The sequence below is a fragment of the Rhinoderma darwinii genome, unplaced genomic scaffold, assembly GCF_050947455.1.
Source record: "Rhinoderma darwinii isolate aRhiDar2 unplaced genomic scaffold, aRhiDar2.hap1 Scaffold_35, whole genome shotgun sequence".
NCBI classification, from domain to species: domain Eukaryota; kingdom Metazoa; phylum Chordata; class Amphibia; order Anura; family Rhinodermatidae; genus Rhinoderma; species Rhinoderma darwinii.
The window spans coordinates 176,014-194,110 of NW_027463454.1; the positions used below are offsets into that span (position 1 = coordinate 176,014).

The 18,097-nt window shown below is 47.0% G+C and overlaps 1 protein-coding gene across 3 annotated transcripts in view; it reads right to left on the reverse strand.

Annotated features, from left to right (window-relative positions):
* Nucleotides 1–880: 880 nt before the first annotated feature.
* Nucleotides 881–18,097, reverse strand: part of GGA1 (golgi associated, gamma adaptin ear containing, ARF binding protein 1) — a 41,366-nt gene continuing 24,149 nt past the window's right edge. For 2 of the 3 annotated variants that reach the window (XM_075848321.1, XM_075848323.1), the window contains 11 exons: nucleotides 15,087–15,167; nucleotides 14,864–15,001; nucleotides 14,702–14,783; nucleotides 14,361–14,468; nucleotides 14,144–14,278; nucleotides 8,544–8,605; nucleotides 8,088–8,242; nucleotides 5,186–5,370; nucleotides 1,672–1,841; nucleotides 1,478–1,588; nucleotides 881–1,291 (listed from right to left, as the gene is read on the reverse strand). In XM_075848321.1, the coding sequence (XP_075704436.1) occupies nucleotides 1,181–1,291; nucleotides 1,478–1,588; nucleotides 1,672–1,841; nucleotides 5,186–5,370; nucleotides 8,088–8,242; nucleotides 8,544–8,605; nucleotides 14,144–14,278; nucleotides 14,361–14,468; nucleotides 14,702–14,783; nucleotides 14,864–15,001; nucleotides 15,087–15,167 (1,338 nt within the window). In that variant the 3' untranslated portion in view covers nucleotides 881–1,180. The remainder of the gene's footprint in view (nucleotides 1,292–1,477; nucleotides 1,589–1,671; nucleotides 1,842–5,185; nucleotides 5,371–8,087; nucleotides 8,243–8,543; nucleotides 8,606–14,143; nucleotides 14,279–14,360; nucleotides 14,469–14,701; nucleotides 14,784–14,863; nucleotides 15,002–15,086; nucleotides 15,168–18,097) is intronic. The other variant, XM_075848322.1, reaches the window with a different exon arrangement.

Consider the following 18,097-nt stretch of genomic DNA (forward strand, 5'->3'; position numbering starts at 1 on the left):
CCTTTACACGACTGGGCTAATTCTGCAGAAGACACGAAGAATAAAACTTCAGCAGTTACTACGCAGCATCAGGCGGCCTGGCCGGGCTGTCACTTGTTTGTTGGGGTGTGGATCTGGCCCGGTTGGGGTACACCATACTGCAGGTCAGTGAGCACAGATATTACTCCCTGCAGCAGTTACTACACCGGAGGCCCGGCTGCTGCAAATGTATCGTGAATTTGGAGCCTGAACCACATCAATCTTAGAAGGGAACTGAGCAGCTTGTGACTGAGTGGAAGAGGGGAAGTGGTCAGCACGACGTAGCAGAGCCCAGAAGCCACAAGTGTCATTTCACAAGACCACAGCGAGCAGGGAGTCTGAACACCGGATGCTGCGGAAACGTGTGGGTGAAAGCAAAATCCACCTGCATCTACATAGTAAAAATAAGTGACCCCACTCAGTGTTATGGGACCCTCACAGCAGCAGGTCACTCCAGATAGGGGGCAGGGTCCAGGCGATCTTCCCATCTATGTTAGTAGAATTTCCCATATGAAACTTTTGGCTGCAGTTCTTTTCCTTCCAGGTTTCGTGTCCTGGGCTCCATCCTCCGTGTCCTGGGCTCCATCCTCCGTGTCCTGGGCTACATGCAGCTCTGCACAGACCAGAGTCGTCACTCCACATGGTGGAGAAGCGTCATTAGAAAATAAAGCAGCGACTGAAGTATCATTTTTCTGGAAGGCAGGGACTGGATAGCGGTATCTTAGGGTCACAGTTTATGGCAAGGATGTTTAGCTACATAGGACTAGAATAATACATTGACCCAGCAGTAGTCAGTGGTGGCGCTCGCACTCAGGAGAAGAAAACAAGAAGCTGAACAAGTGAATCTGAGGATTCCACAAAATCATAGAAATTAAAGTATATTAAACGGAGACAACATGACAGAGGGAGGATGAAAACCTGGCGACAGCGGAGACTTACCCCATTACAAGAACCGTTCCAGCACAGATAGAGGCAAAAGAGAAATGGCAGGAAAGTAAAGACGGAGATGACACCCGGGGGTCTGTGTAACAGCAGGAAGGGGACACTAAGGAGCAGCCAAACAAGTCAGTAAGATTGATGGGTAGTGCAGTTCATGTCGGGTGTCTGGCCGTCAGCAAGTGCCAGCACAATATTTTCCCCTTCATTTGCTTCCGGAGTTCACCTACAGATTCCCCCACTTCTCCGCAGGAGGAAAATCTTCTACATCTCCCATTTCATCAAAGCTCTGCTCTCCTTGGGTGTAGGTCAGTCTGTATCGTAAGCGAACCTTTTCCTGTGTGTGAAAAAGGCAAAATTCAAAGTGTCATGTCCTACAACAAGTGACATACATAACGAGGTGGGGGGGGGGGGGGGGCTTACAGGGGTGACATCGCCAGGCGGACAATGACCGGACTGTACCTAGGGATCGGTAATTGTGGTTTGTCCTCTACCTTTTAGCAGAGCAGTGGCAGCATTGTACCTGTGTGGGATTGGCCAGCAGCAGCACCTGAGTAATAGCAGATGGAGGCAGGATTGGGTTGAATGCCGGAAGTTCAGTGCCAGACGCCGGCTGCAACTTTACCCTCATGGTCTATAAGAGAGAAGAATTGTTAGAGATGACAAGGTTTGCAGGTGTGACCAGAATAATTTAAGAGACCCCGACCCTAATCTAACCTTAGGTACAGCAGCCTGAAAACTAATTCCGGTGACAGGGAGTGGAGCTGTACTCAGCATGGAGATCACAACCACCAGGATATCCATTCTCCCTGCAGGAGCACCCTGAGCAAAGTGGAAGAGCACACGGAAACTACGCTGGTCATACACAGAGATGGGGAGGATGTTACCTGGGAAAGAGGCAAGAAGAGCGCAATGAGAGTGGTTAAAGGCGAAAACACAGTGACAGCAGAAAACAATGAATGCCAATAAGTAACAAAGTTAAACAGGCTGTCACCAGATTATAAGTGTCCTGTCTCCTACATAATGTGATCGGCGCTGTAATGTAGATAACAGTGGTCCTAGTAATAAAGAGGCTGTCACCAGATTATAAGTGTCCAGTCTCCTACATAATGTGATCAGCGCTGTAATGTACATAACAGTGGTCCTAGTAATAAAGAGGCTGTCACCAGATTATAAGTGCCCTGTCTCCTACATAATGTGATCAGTGCTGTAATGTAGAGAACAGTGGTCCTAGTAATAAAGAGGCTGTCACCACATTATAAGTGCCCTGTCTCCTACATAATGTGATCAGCGCTGTAATGTAGATAACAGTGGTCCTAGTAATAAAGAGGCTGTCACCAGATTATAAGTGTCCTGTCTCCTACATAGTCTGATCGGCGCTGTAATGTAGATAACAGTGGTCCTAGTAATAAAGGGGCTGTCACCAGATTATAAATGTCCTGTCTCCTACATAATGTGATCAGTGCTGTAATGTAGAGAAGAGTGGTCCTAGTAATAAAGAGGCTGTCACCAGATTATAAGTGTCCTGTCTCCTACATAATCTGATCGGCGCTATAATGTAGAGAACAGTGGTCCTAGTAATAGAGAGGCTGTCACCAGATTATAAGTGTCCTATCTCCTACATAATGTGATCAGCGCTGTAATGTAGAGAACAGTGGTCCTAGCAATAAAGAGGCTGTCACCACATTATAAGTGGCCTGTCTCCTACATAATGTGATCAGCGCTGTAATGTAGAGAACAGTGGTCCTAGTAATAAAGAGGCTGTCACCAGATTATAAGTGTCCTGTCTCCTACATAATGTGATTACTGCTGTAATGTAGATAACAGTGGTCCTAGTAATAAAGAGGCTGTCACCACATTATAAGTGGCCTGTCTCCTACATAATCTGATCGGCGCTGTAATATAGAGAACAGTGGTCCTAGTAATAAAGAGGCTGTCACCACATTATAAGTGTCCTATCTTGTACATAATCTGATCGGCGCTGTAATGCAGATAACAGTGGTCCTAGTAATAAAGAGGCTGTCACCAGATTATAAGTGTCCTGTCTCCTACATAATGTGATCAGCGCTGTAATGTAGATAACAGTGGATTTTATTTTGAAAAACGAGCTAATTAGTTTCTTAACCCCTTCCCCCTGCTTGCATTCTGGGCCCTAATGTCCAAGCCATTTTTTACATTTTTCCATTGTCACATTCGAAGAGCTGTAACTTTTTTATTTTTGCGTCGGCATAGCTGTATAATGTCTTGTTTTTTGCGGAACGACTTGCAGTTTTTATTGGTACCATTTGAGAGTAGATGCGACTTTTTGATCACTTTTTATCACATTTTTTTAAAGTCAGGATTAACAGAAAACAGCAATTTTTCCATTGTTTTTTATTTTATTTTTTACGGCGTTCACAGTGCGGGTTAAATAATGTAACAGCTTTATAGTCGGGGTCGTTACGGACGCGGCGATACCAAATATGTGTAACTTTTTTGCTTTATTGTAGTTTTTTTTAATAGTAAAGCATTTTGTAAGGGGAAAAGCTGGGTTTTTCATTTTTTTTGTTTCACTTTTTTTTTTTTTATTAACTTTATTAAACTTTTTTACTAGTCCCACTAGGGGACTTCACTATCCTCCGATCGCTATTATAATACACTGCAATACTTTTGTATCGCAGTGTATTACTGCCTGTCCGTTTAAAACGGACAGGCATCTGCTAGGTCATGCCTGCGGCATGATCTAGCAGGCATTCGCTCCAGGCAGACCTGGGGGTCTTTATTAGACCCCCGGCTGCCATAGAAGACACAGACACTCGGCGATTTTATCGCCGGGTGTCAGTGAGATGAGAGGGAGCTCCCTCCCTCTCTCCAAAACCACTCAGATGCGGTGCTCGCTATTGCGCACCGCATCTGAAGGGTTAAACGGGTGAGATCGATACTAATATCGATCTCACCCGGCAGAGCAGGGACGCCCCCAGCCCTCAGCTGCCTCTGGCAGCTGAGAGCAGGGAGATTTCACGGCTCCCTGCTCTGTTTACTTTATTCTACAGCAGCGACGTAGAATAGCGGCGCTCTAGAATAAAGCCCACTAATGACCGCCGTAAAAAGACGTATCGGCGGTCATTAAGGGGTTAATGACTAACTGGGAGTGTTTTTACTTTTTACCAACTGGGCATTGTAAACAGAAGTGTATGACAGTGACCAATCAGTGTCATACACTTCTCATTGTTCCAGCCCATTGTTACAGTGTAATTGTGCGGTGAAAGAAGCTGGGATGGAAGAATGAGAAGTGTATGACGGTGATTGGTCACTGATTGGTCGGCGTCATACACTTCTCTTTACAACGACAATTGGTAAAAAGTAAAAACACGCCCAGTTGTCTATCAAGTAACGAATTAGCATAAATCTAAAATTGTTCATAACTTTGTCAAAAATGATAATTTTTCAAAATAAAAACCATTGTTGTTCTCTACATTACAGCGCCGATCACATTATGTAGGTGACAGGGCACTTATTATCTGGTGACAGCCTCTTTATTACTAGGACCACTGTTCTCTACATTACAGCGCCGATCACATTATGTAGGAGACAGGACACTTATTATCTGGTGACAGCCTCTTTATTACTAGGACCACTGTTCTCTACATTACAGCGCCGATCAGATTATGTAGGAGATAGGGCACTTATAATCTGGTGACAGCCTCCTTATTACTAGGACCACTGTTCTCTACATTACAGCACCGATCAGATTATGTAGGAGATAGGGCACTTATTATCTGGTGACAGCCTCTTTATTACTAGGACCACTGTTATCTACATTAGAGCGCTGATCACATTATGTAGGAGACAGGACACTTATAATCTGGTGACAGCCTCTTTAAAGGAGTCGTCTCACCACAGACAACACCGATAACATAAAATCTGCAGTGATCCACTGGATCGGCAACTGACATCCTTAGCAAACAGCGGATTATGCTAGGAGGAGTCGTGGCTGCTACAGAGGAAAGGTGGCATTACACGGCCGCCATCCAGGTGAACGGCCTGTCAACAACATTGACAGCCCCGAGTTCACTAGATTGGAAAGCTTCTACGAATCAGCAATGCTCACTCTGGCTCATAGTGGACGGTCCCGGGCAAAAGACCCCCCTCTATGATGTCCATATACCCTATAGGACATAAACCTAGGGGTTGTACTATCAGGATAAATAAGTGCTGATGCCACTCCCGGCCACCTCTTACTGATCCGTACTCGGTTTGATAGACTCCAGAGGCACTGTGACAGCGGCGAGGGAGATTTCCGTCTTCACAGGGGACAGTTGCCCTGGAGCAATAAATGGTACATCTGCCAGTACTGGTGGCTGTGGAAGCAGGGCTGTGGACACAGGACCTTTACTCTGCAGATCTCGTAGAGTAGGCTTGTGCTGGCTTTTTTCCCTGAAATGAAACAAATCGGACACGCAATAGAATAAGGGACTCACCGACTATTCATCCCTTTTACATTGCAGAGATACAATGAGGAAGGCAGAAACAAGACGCAGGAGTCTATACAATTTATCAAACCAAAGCAGAGCAACCTTCCCAATATAGTGGAGTCAGCGGTTACATGAAGGTGTATACTGGTTATACGGAAGTGCGTACTGGTTATACGGAGGTGCGTACTGGTTATACGGAGGTGCGTACTGGTTATACGGAGGTGCGTACTGGTTATACGGAGGTGCGTACTGGTTATACGGAGGTGCGTGCTGGTTATACGGAGGTCTGTGCTGGTTATACGGAGGTCTGTGAAGCTAAATCAAAGACCGGTTTTTGGTAAAGAACCCTTCTACATAATGTAATAAAATAAATTCCTTCCTTTACATGGGCCAGTAATTGTCCGTCGCAGCGTTCTTACGACCGCTCTTTCACGATTATTGGCCTGTGTAAACAGGGCTGCAATTAGCCGATAAATGGGTCAACGCTCATTTGGCGGCTGATCACATAGTTTATGTGGCCTATAAAATCATCGCCTGGTGTAAACAGGGAATGTGCTGCCGTCAATGATGCAAAGTGATGGGGACTGAACAATCAGACAGCTCGTCCTCATACAGAAAGTATCAGCCCGTGTAAAAGCGCCTGTTAACGACTTGTTATATCGTGGAGCGGCGCTCGTTATGGGCACATATCCGCCGTTGTAAACCAGACTCCCCAGAAACTGATGAGTAATAGAATACGTGACGTATATTTATATACTTCTCACGTGTCTCCATGGTTACAGAAAACAAGCAAATTGCGTAGTCTGATCCTGCAGTCACTTACAGGGGCTTTATCTTGCTGCAGAGGCGTTAACACAGCTAATAACGCACGTTATCGGCTGAATATGGTCCAAGAAAAGTAAATGTGAACAAGATCCTAGGATCAGATGGGCTGCACCCGAGACCTCACCGTGCAGACTTATATCAGTACCTTTGATGAAAACAGTTAGAGATTGGATAATGACATATCACCAATGGACTGGCACAAAGCAAACGTGGGGCCTATATTGAAAAAGGGATCTAGGTCAGTAAATAATATTCTGAATGGCCCCCAATTATAGGTGGCGATCCCAAGGCCAGTCCTGGGACCATTATGGTTCAACTCATTCATAAATTATATAGAGGATGGAGTAATAACACTGGTTCTGTCTGCAGGACACCAGAGCGAGATATGAAAGAAAATGCAGTCCATGGAAAATGCGTGTAAATGACGGAACCTGTCGCCAGCATTTCACCTATTGAGCTTTACTTATCCCTCACCGGCCGCTGCTATCAAAAGTTCATTGCCGTCATCCCCGCTCCTAAACGCCTCCTCCGACTGTAAATAACTCTCTGCAAACATTTTGCACCTTTTATCGCAATAATCCGGTGTCCGTTTGTGCGCACACCCCAGAGGAGGACATCAGTGCACAAGTGCAGGATTTTGTGTGCTGGGGGAAGGCGAGGAGCGGTCAATCAAAAGTAAGGAGGCGGGGTCAACTCAGAAAGACTTGAGGAATGAAGATATGACTCTTTTATGCTCATTAGCATACGGTGCGGGAACACTAAAAAACGGAACATTAAAGCTACAGAGCAACTAAGAAGACAATTATAGGTTATATAGAAAGGATTTTTCACCCACTGCCACCAGGTATTGCTGGTTTAATAGGTGAAATGCTGGTGACAGGTTCCCTTTAAGGGGTTTTACACTGGGCGATTATCGGGCAGATAATTAGTTCATATAACACGCGTTGACGATAATTGCCCCATGTAAACAGGTCAGCGATCATCAGATGAACGAGCAAACGCTGGAGATAAATGAGGAAACACTAGATCATCTGCCGGTTCAATAGTTTTAAAAAAGTAAAATATTATCGTTGTCAGCAGCGCATCTCCCTGTATAAAAGAGGAGCCGCGCTACCGACATGACAACAATGTACGGGGACGAGGGATCGGAGTAACGAGCGCTCCTCCCCATCCATAGCTCCGTGTGACAGGAGCAAACCAGCGCCGATCAACTAGGTCTTGCTGAGTGTCAGCTGGTGTAAAAGGGCCTTTAGACACTTCGCACAGCTACTTGGCAAATTAAATTCAATGTGGCGGACTGTAAAGTTCTGCATCTGAGGAATAATGAACTTATAGGAAAGTCATTAGTGGAGAAGGATCTGGATGTACTTGTAGATGAAATACATGCACAATGTCAGTGAGCTGCGTCTAAGGCCAGCAGATTAGTGTTGTGTATAGTGGTTCATCATTTGCTGAACAAGACATTAGGGCGGCCTCATCTATAATAGGCAACTCATAAAAAGGAAGTTCTGGAGTTGGAAAATGTTGAAAAAAAAAATTTACAAAAATTGATTCGGGACAAGCTGTAAAAAAAATAGTTGATCATTTCAGGAAAGACTTTGATGATTTGGTGAAATAAAACAACATAAAAGCCTGTGCACATTTCTCCTTATTAGTCAGATTTACTCGTGTATTTTTTTGCCTTCTTCTAGATGAAGTAAATGCCCCCGGTGCCTTCCCCTTATCCACAGCCTCTCCTCTGGCGTAACGTGATGTACGGAGCTGTGAGTGGGTCTATTGGGAACCTCGGCTGAAGTGTGGCCCCCAGTCCTGCCTGCTGCTCTATTACTGGTCGGTGACTTGGGATAAACTCACCATTGCAGGTGCAGAGCGCTGGGTGGCAGGGACTGCTGCAGCAGGGTCTTCCCAAGCAGGTCTAGGTCCTGTAAAGCTTTGGTAGACTGCGGTGCCCTCTGTGCAGCGGGTGACGCCTTCTCAGTACACGCGGCTTCACTCTCCGCTTCTGAAGACTGTAAAAGATCCAAATGGTTATTTGTGAACAATAATAATAATAATGGTCTTGTGTAGTTATTATAGGAGAGTGACCGAGCAGGACAACCCTAACCCTAACCCTGCCACATTCTAGGATCGGCTTCTTATTTCCACCCAGACCAGGGAAAGACCCAGTGAACCCGGATTCAGAGGAGATACAAACTGGAGGATTCCCCGAGCAGCTGAACTCATCCGGATAATCCCACAGAAAACCAGTCCCGTTATTCCAGCAGATTCACATGTCTCCTGTGCCGTCATCACAAGGCAGCGGCTCATTACCTGAAAGCTATTCCACGAGGAGGACTCCGCAGGATGTGCAGGGGGGACGGGGTCATTCAATCCTAGGATGAAATATTGCAGAAAGGTGAGTGACAGGCGGTAACAGTTTCTAAACATTTCTGCCAAGGTGGTCCTAACCCTGACAAAAAATCTCTCCAGTTAATCCTTGGAGATGACATGTAGCTCCACTCGTCACCCTCTCCATAGACTCAGGGCGGCACCCACACCTCTTATTGCTCTGCCTGCAAACAAAAACGCTTAGAAATCGCAGCGCCATAGGAATGAATGGAGTCCGGAAAATCTCCGTCCAGTGAATCGCTAAAGAGATCTTTTTTGAATTGCTGCTTATGGAGGACCTGACACCCCTGCGGACACGTCCATCTAACACCAATTCTGGAGAATCTTTTCTTGCTCTGTGCCATTCCTCGGTTTTTCCTCCACTAAATGTATAAATTGACAAACGGCCGTCGTTATCATTCCCCTCGTCAGCGGGATGTCCCTACACAATGTCACATCAGAACCCTAATCGTAATGCCCAGTTGTAAATTTCATCCGTAATATCTGTTTAATTTCTCCATAAAGTAATATGGAAACCATTTCTTCAGGTTTTAACCGGTTCCCGACGGCCGGCTGTATATATACGTCCTGCGGTCGGGGTCCTTAAAACCTGCGCCATAGACTTTTTATGGCATGGGTTTTAGCTTGGTGCCCAAGTGATCAGGCAGCTGAATGTCGGGTCCCCAGAACTCAGTGACTCCCGGGGACCCGGAGGAGACCAAAGAAGCAGCTTTCACGGAGCACTGAGTATATGAAGAGAGGCAGCGGTACATGATCACACGATCGCCAGGTGCTGTTAGTGGGAGGCTGCTGCTGGGTCCTACTAGACTGACAATAGTCACTATAAGAGGGCTGATTTCCCCTGTAACTGGGGCTGCTGCTGGGTCCTACTAGACTGACAATAGTCACTATAAGAGGGCTGATTTCCCCTGTAACTGGGGCTGCTGCTGGGTCTTACTAGACTGACAATAGTCACTACAGGAGGGTATATTTCCCCTGTAACTGGGGCTGCTGCTGGGTCCTACTAGACTGACAATAGTCACTATAAGAGGGCTGATTTCCCCTATAACTGGGGCTGCTGCTGGGTTTTACTAGACTGACAATAGTCACTATAAGAGGGCTGATTTCCCCTGTAACTGGGGCTGCTGCTGGGTCTTACTAGACTGACAATAGTCACTATAAGAGGGCTGATTTCCCCTGTAACTGGGGCTGCTGCTGGGTCCTACTAGACTGACAATAGTCACTATAAGAGGGCTGATTTCCCCTATAACTGGGGCTGCTGCTGGGTTTTACTAGACTGACAATAGTCACTATAAGAGGGCTGATTTCCCCTGTAACTGGGGCTGCTGCTGGGCTTTACTAGACTGACAATAGTCACTATAAGAGGGCTGATTTCCCCTGTAACTGGGGCTGCTGCTGGGCTTTACTAGACTGACAATAGTCACTATAAGAGGGCTGATTTCCCCTGTAACTGGGGCTGCTGCTGGGCTTTACTAGACTGACAATAGTCACTATAAGAGGGCTGATTTCCCCTGTAACTGGGGCTGCTGCTGGGTCCTACTAGACTGACAATAGTCACTATAAGAGGGCTGATTTCCCCTGTAACTGGGGCTGCTAACCCTTAAGGTGCGTGATAGGGCAATCTAGAAAAAGCCTAAACCTAATGCACCGGATAGGGCAATCTAGAAAAAGCCTAAACCTAATGCACCGGATAGGGCAATCTAGAAAAAGCCTAAACCTAATGCACCGGATAGGGCAATCTAGAAAAAGCCTAAACCTTAAGGTGCGTGATAGGGCAATCTAGAAAAAGCCTAAACCTTAAGGTGCGTGATAGGGCAATCTAGAAAAAGCCTAAACCTTAAGGTGCGTGATAGAGCAATATAGAAAAAGCCTAAACCTTAAGGTGCGTGATAGGGCAATCTAGAAAAAGCCGAAACCTTAAGGTGCGTGATAGGGCAATCTAGAAAAAGCCTAAACCTAATGCACTGGATAGGGCAATCTAGAAAAAGCCTAAACCTAATGCACCGGATAGGGCAATCTAGAAAAAGCCTAAACCTAATGCACCGGATAGGGCAATCTAGAAAAAGCCTAAACCTTAAGGTGCGTGATAGGGCAATCTAGAAAAAGCCTATTTAATTTTTCACACACAGTTCTTTTTTTATTACCACTTTTTTACTGTACCGGGGGCTGCCATGTTTTATTTCATCTGTGTATGTGTCTCTTAACGACACATTCACAGATGGAATACAGCAGCACAGGGCATAGGACACAATTAACGGGAGCCGTTCATTGCCTCTGCCATCTGACTCTGTACTGTACAGCCGCAGTTCAGAGTCACACAGCAGAGAAGCTGGTTTGTAGGGAGATAGCAGGCGCCATTATGAAGACCGGCTGCACTGCAGGTAAGGTGTGCGTGTCTGTCTGTCCCTATCTCTCAGACCCCCGCTCTCGTGACCCACCCCTCGTGGCACCCCTCCCCCTGTCTAAATACGTTTGTTTGGTTTATTGGCACATTGCTGTGTGCACATATTTATATTACAGGATATATTGGCATGCAATGTGTGTGTCATACACTATAGCTAGTAACTATTTTGCTTCATTTACTGTTTTATATTTACATCTGTTTTTATGGCAATCTTTCCTCGATGCTCTGAAAGTATCAGTGTCATTTTACTTTACAACTGTAGCACTGTATGTATATTTAGCAAAAGTCGATTTTTGGGCTACGTGTGAGCTGTCTGTGTGCCTGTGTGTAGCAGAGCAGAGCGCGTGTGCCTGTGTGTAGCAGAGCAAAAAAAAATTGTCAAATACACGCCATGTGAACCTGTCAACTGAAAAGTCATTCACTTCACTTTCATCATTCTAAGGCCTCATGCACACGACCGTAAAAACTCCCGTTATTACGGGTCGTAATTACGACCCGTAATAACGGGCTCATAGACTTCTATTGGCGACGGGTGCCTTCCCGTTTTCTTACGGGAAGGTGCCCGTGCCGTTGAAAAAGATAGAACATGTCCTATTTCAGGCCGTGATAACGGCACGGACAGCCCATAGAAGTCTATGGAGCTCCCGTAATGACGGGTGGCTACATGTGTGCACCCGTCATTACGGCAGCGTTGCTAAGCGACGTCAGTAAATAGTCACTGTCCAGGGAGCTGAAAGAGTTAACTGATCGGCAGTAACTCAGCATCCTGGACAGTGACTACCGATCAGAATAAAGAGCAACCTGTAAAAAATAAAAATAAAAGACGTTCATACTTACCGAGAACTTCCTGCTTCCTCCAGTCCGGTCTCCCGGCCGTTACCTTGGTGACGCGTCCCTCTCGACATCCGGCCCGACGTCCTGGCCGTCCCTGGATGACGTTTCAGCCCATGTGACCGCTGCAGCCAATCACAGGTCAATCACAGGCTGCAGCGGTCACATGGACTGCCGCGTCATCCAGGGATGTCGGGCTGGATGTGAAGAGAGGGACGCGTCACCAAGACAACGGCCGGGTAAGTATGAATTTCTTTAACTTTTATTACAGAAAGGGCTGTCCCTTCTCTCTATCCTGCACTGATAGAGAGAAGGGGCTGCCGATTAGTGCAGTGCTATTTTGCCGCCAAAAACGTGCCCGTAAATACTGGTGCAAAACGGGTCGAATACGTGTGACACCGGACCCGTATTTACGCCAGTATTTACGGGTGGGAAAAAATACGGTCGTGTGCATGAGGCCTAAGGGTATGTTCACACGCAGTGTTTTCAGCCGTTTTTTGGGCCGTATACGTCCCGAAAAACGGCTGAAAAATCGGAAGTGGAACACCTACAAACATCTGACCATTGGTTTCAATGGGAAATACGGCGTTCTGTTCCGACGGGGTGTTTTTTATGCGGCCGATTTCCAAAAACGGCACGTAAAAAGACGCCCGCCATAAAGAAGTGCATGCCACTTCTTGGGACGTTTTTGGAGCCATTTTTCATTGACTCTATAGAAAAACAGCTCCAAAAACGGTCGTAAAAAACGCAGCCAAAAACGCAACTTTGATTAAAAAATGGCTGAAAATCAGGAGCTGTTTTCCCTTTGTTTAGTAAGCGTGTGAACATACCCTTAGCCTTTTGGTGTGTCCTATAACTTCTGCCAGCTGCCATTTGTACAATCACTCCCAAAATGACAGCCGGATGCTGCTTAGCTATTTGAAGACACCCTTTCCTGGCTTGTAGGAGGGGGGGTGAGATTCCCTCCCACATTTACAGCAGCTGTGAGTCAGGTTGCTTTGCCTTATTCACCTTGCTGTAATTCTGGGAAGTGCACCCTCTGGTGGCCAACATAGGAAAACATGTCAAATTATTATTTCATTTTTAATACTTTCCACCATGTGGAAGAAAAAAAAAAATACAGCAAAAAACATAAAAAATACAATAGAAATAAATAACTTACTTAAAAAAAAAAAAAAGGTTTCATTTGCGACACATTCCCTTTAATGTGCGTGATAGGGCAATCTAGAAAAAGCCTAAAGCAGGCCATACACTTTAGATCGTTTGGCTGACAGCTATTCCTCCCCACCCCCTATATACATGACGATCAGTAGCTTATTTCCTTACAAACAACGTTTAAATCCAACAGCGAGACCCTTATCTCCCCTGACATCCGCCGCCGCACTCATTAGATTATCTGCGGGTTCAGCTAATTGTGTATGGCCACGTTTACAATAATGAACAAAATGCTCCGGAGCTGGTAGAGATCAGGTAAGAACAGAGGAGTGAATCGTGTCATGTGCTGGGTGTAAACTCCGCTTTTATTGAAGGAAAATGGGTACAATTGTATCTTAACGGGGACCCACTGTATACATAAAGCAGAACACACGACTGGTAAAGATTCAGACGGCGTGGCACATTCTAAAGTCCTTATTACTGAACTTCGATCATTGCCGTGGGTGGTTGGGGTTCCAGGTACCACCGCCTTCTGAAGCCATTGAAAGTCCTGCAACTTTCATCCAGGTGATTAGTGTGAAGAGGCCGGGCATGATATCACATACCCACCCACCCATTCCACTCCGCTGACGTCCGGTAACCGGTGCCAGCAGAGTTTATAGAAAACATATTACACCATCTATTTCCCTTATGATAAATGGGCAGAAGTTGTAATCTAAAGTCATTGTGTCTCCAAAACTACTGGTACGATGAACATTCACCTCAAATTTTAGGGCTCAAACCCTGGCGGTTTTTAATTGGGAACCTAATCAATTTTCCATTGCTTATATATTGGTAACATATTCCACAGCGCTGTACAGAGGATGTCACCATTCACACCAGTCCTTGTCATCCATTATTCCTATCTCAGTTATACACAACTCTAAATTTCATAGAAAGTTAATTAGCCTATCAGAATGTTTTTGGGGTGTGGAAGGAACTCGGCAGAAACCCTTGGGAACACGGGGAGAACATACAAACTCCATGCAGATGTCGTCTTCAGTCAGATGTGAACCCACAGACCCAACACGAATGACTGAGACTAGAGGCATTGTTTGTTTTTTTCTGCAGTCCATTTCTATTGGCTTCTTACCTAAGGACATGAGCTCATCATCAAGAAGAGATGTGGATGAGAACAGCTGGCTCAGGTTAGTGGACTGAGATGGTACAGGGGGGTACGATGACGTCATGTCTAATCCGGAGAGATCCAGCAGAGCAGAACTGCTGGCTGAGGAAACATCAAAATGAAGATTAAACCAAGAACCTAAAAACCAGAGGAAAGCTTAGACGGGCCAGATGTCCGGACGCACCTGGCACGCTGCCAGACGCCGACTCCCCATTGACTTCTTCTCCGATCACCAGCTGTCGGTAAGTGTTGATGACTTGTGTTAAACTATCGTTGGCCTGCAGGATTTCAGCTGGAAAATGGAACATGACAGATAGATACGGGGACTTGCTTCAGTCCTCATTAAGACTGATCTATTCAGCAGATCCACTCGCAGACCACAAAAAGGTCTCAAAAACAAAACCGATTGGAAGAATCCCAAGTGAAACCCATTAATAACATTTGATATGTTCCCCTCAAAGTCAAAAAAAGAGTTTCTGGTTCAGAAAAGTTGGTTTGCTAAGACTAGATGTTTCCTTCCCTTACCTAAAGCCTCATCATTGTCTTCTGTGTCACTGGCCAAGCGGAAAAGCGTGGGCCTCATCTTCTCACAGCTCTGATACAACTCCTGCACCCAAGAAATACAATTCATTGAGACAACAATCCTTCTGTAATTGGTTGAGCCACGTCCAGCAACAACGCACTGACCTTCATCAAGTCCTCACTGCCTTCAGAAGACTTTCCTGTCCTAAACGCACTCAACATGTCACTCAGGAGCTTCACATTGTTATTCACCTCTTCTATTGCATTGACCCTTTTGGAAATTTTCTCCATGCGCTTTTGGTCCTGATGATGAAACAAGAGATCAAAGAGATGAGAAGTTAAATACAGTGGCAGTCGTGATAGAGAAACATGGACACAAGTCTCTTACCTCCTGCACCATTTCTTTAATAAGTTTATTTGCAGCTCGTAAGTCTTCCGGATGCGTGCTCTTTAGCAGACGGGCTAACATCTGGACACAAAGAAAAATACAAGTGAAAAAAAGGAAGCGCTAAATGTAGACAGAAAATGGCGGCTCCTCCCGTACCCCACCGGAGCTCATCACATACGACCTAAAAGAAGAATGGAAATTAGGTGGGAAGTGCCCCCAATGAACAAAGAGCAAAGGATTCCCCTTTTTTTTTTGCTTCTGGTACTTGGAAAATGCCTAAAGAAGGAGAGAAAATTCAGAATTAAAAAAGCTCTCTTCTTGCAGTGAGGTCGTTAGGTAGTTGGGCGCCTGGGTCACCTCACTTGTGTTGTCAAAATACTATTGAAAACATTTCAGAAAACAAGATCCGCAAGACCCGCACCCTGTACAAAGTGCTGAAACTGACAATTTGTTCTGGAAACTGCATCAAGAGCCCTGGGATCCCAAGCCCTGGCCACGTAAGCTGGAACCTTGCGGTTGGGATAGGATGCAAAGAGGTCCACATCAGGAGTGCCTTATTTCTGGAAGAAAATCCACAAATGGAGCAACTGTTCTGCAAGATCCAGACAGACAGATCTGGGACGTGATTTCCGCCCAGCATAGGATCAGTGAGGACTCCCACATTGACGTCTAGATCTTGGAGCCACCTTGATGGTGGTGAAATGGCGGTCTGGACCCTAACCAGGCAATCCTCAAAAAGTGGAGTCCAATTGGAGAGAACCCTCAATTTCAGAAGGTTGATCTCTAGAAGAGCCTCTTCTTCTGTCCACGTGCCCTGAACTGTGTGAATGCCAAACACCTCCCCCCAAATGGAGAGACTAGCATCCGATGAAATGATAAGCCAATGTAGGGGCAGGAAGGACCGGACCTGATAGATGGCTGCGGTGGCTTTCCACCAGAGCAATTCCTGACAAACATGTAGGGGAAGGTGGAATTACTTGTACAGGAAATCCTGAGATTTGTCCCAGCATGCGAGTCTCCTCTGGAGAGGAGATATTAGGCCTAGGGAACGACCTCAAAGGCCGACTGTATCTTCCCAGCATCCACTTGGAGTGTTCTGGCAAGAGCCACACCGGCTTGAATGGCACTGAAATGGTCCACTGGGGGAGTGCACTGGCTTTCTGGGTCTTGAAAATCATTTCCCAGGAACCCTATGCCCTGGGCTTGAGCCAGCGACTACTTTGTTCTGTTGAACCAGGGCTATCCTGAGACGGCGTAGTGTTGGTCCCCAAGAAGGACAAAACCACGAGGTTCTGTGTAGACTACCGGCGGCTGAACGAGGTAACCGTTACGGATGCCTATCCGATGCCCCGGATTGATGAGCTGCTCGATAGGCTGGGAGGGGCACGCTTCGTGTCCACTCTGGATCTCAGCAAGGGCTACTGGCAGATTCCTCTGACCAAGGATGCCCAAGAGCGCTCGGCGTTCATCACTACGTTCGGCCTGTTTGAATTTACGTGCATGCCATTCGGGATGAAGAACGCCCCCGCGACCTTCCAGAGGGTGGTCGACCGGATCCTCGTGGGGTGTCAGGAGTTTGCCCAGGCCTACCTGGACGATATCGCTATCTTTAGCGAGACTTGGGAGGAACACTTGGGGCACGTGGCGCAGATCCTGGAGCGCATCCGGTACGCTGGCCTCACCATCCGCCCCGACAAGTGCCAGATGGGGATGGCAGAAGTCGCCTACCTGGGGCACCGAGTGGGCAGCGGACAGATCCGCCCCGAGCCGGCCAAGGTGGAGGCCATTCTCCAATGGCCCCGGCCGGCCAACCAGAAGCAGGTTAGGGCCTTTCTGGGAGTCACAGGGTACTACCGAAAATTCATCCCGCAGTATAGTACCCTGGCCAAGCCCTTGACCGACTTGACGTCCAAAAGGTTCAGTCGACTGATGCCCTGGTCCCCTGAATGTGAGGCGGCCTTCGGGAGCCTTAAGACTGCCCTCTCCACCTCCCCTGTCCTGGCTGCCCCTGACTTCCACCGGCGGTTCATAGTCCAAACCGATGCCTCAGACGTCGGGCTGGGAGCGGTACTGAGCCAAGTGGACCAGGCGGGCCACGAACACCCGGTCGCGTACCTCTCCCGGAAGTTGCTGGACCGAGAGAGGGCATACGCAACCATTGAGAAGGAGTGCCTGGCTGTCGTGTGGGCTCTAAAGAAGCTCCAGCCCTACGTTTATGGGAGGGAGTTCACCATAGTCACAGACCACAGTCCTCTCAGTTGGTTGAACCGAACCGCCGGGGACAATGGGCGTTTACTACGGTGGAGCCTGGCCTTACAATCCTATAACTTTACCATCTCTCATAAAAAGGGCCGGGACCACGGGAATGCTGATGGACTCTCTCGGCAGAAGGACACTGATGGGCGGAGACTGACAGCACCGGGCCCAGATCTCATCACTGACCCGACAGAGGGTCAGCAGGACTGATTCTGGATCTAAGCTGGGGGAGGTCTGTGGCGGAACGGGTGACGGTTACAGGCATTGTACCCAGATAAAGGTTAAGCCTGCCGCAAACCGTCGCACTCCCGCCATCCGGGTGCCATAGCTTAGATGGCGCCCGGTGCTAGATGGGGATATGTCCCCTCAAACTGCATTACGTTATGTTTGATAACCAGTTGTTTTATATTGTATTGTATTCAGTGCTGCTTCAATGTCCTCCCCTCTAGGGTTAATCTTACACTGCAGGAGAATGAGTCACAGGCAGAGAGCGGGAACTTGTTTAATGTAAATAAGAAAAAGGAGGGGGCCTGTTTCCTGAGGGAGGGGTGCTGTGAGAGAACTGAGTTAGTTGCTGCCCAGGAGAGGATGAGATAGCAGTGTGAGCTGCAGGCAGGGGCTGTCTACCTCAGAGATGGTACCTGACCTAGGGACAGTAACAGAGGACAAGTGCTGGAGTCCCATCTAACTAAGGAGGATCTGGAGACACCCCAAAGGATGAAAGGTACAGTGGAGAGACCCCATAGTGAGGTAGC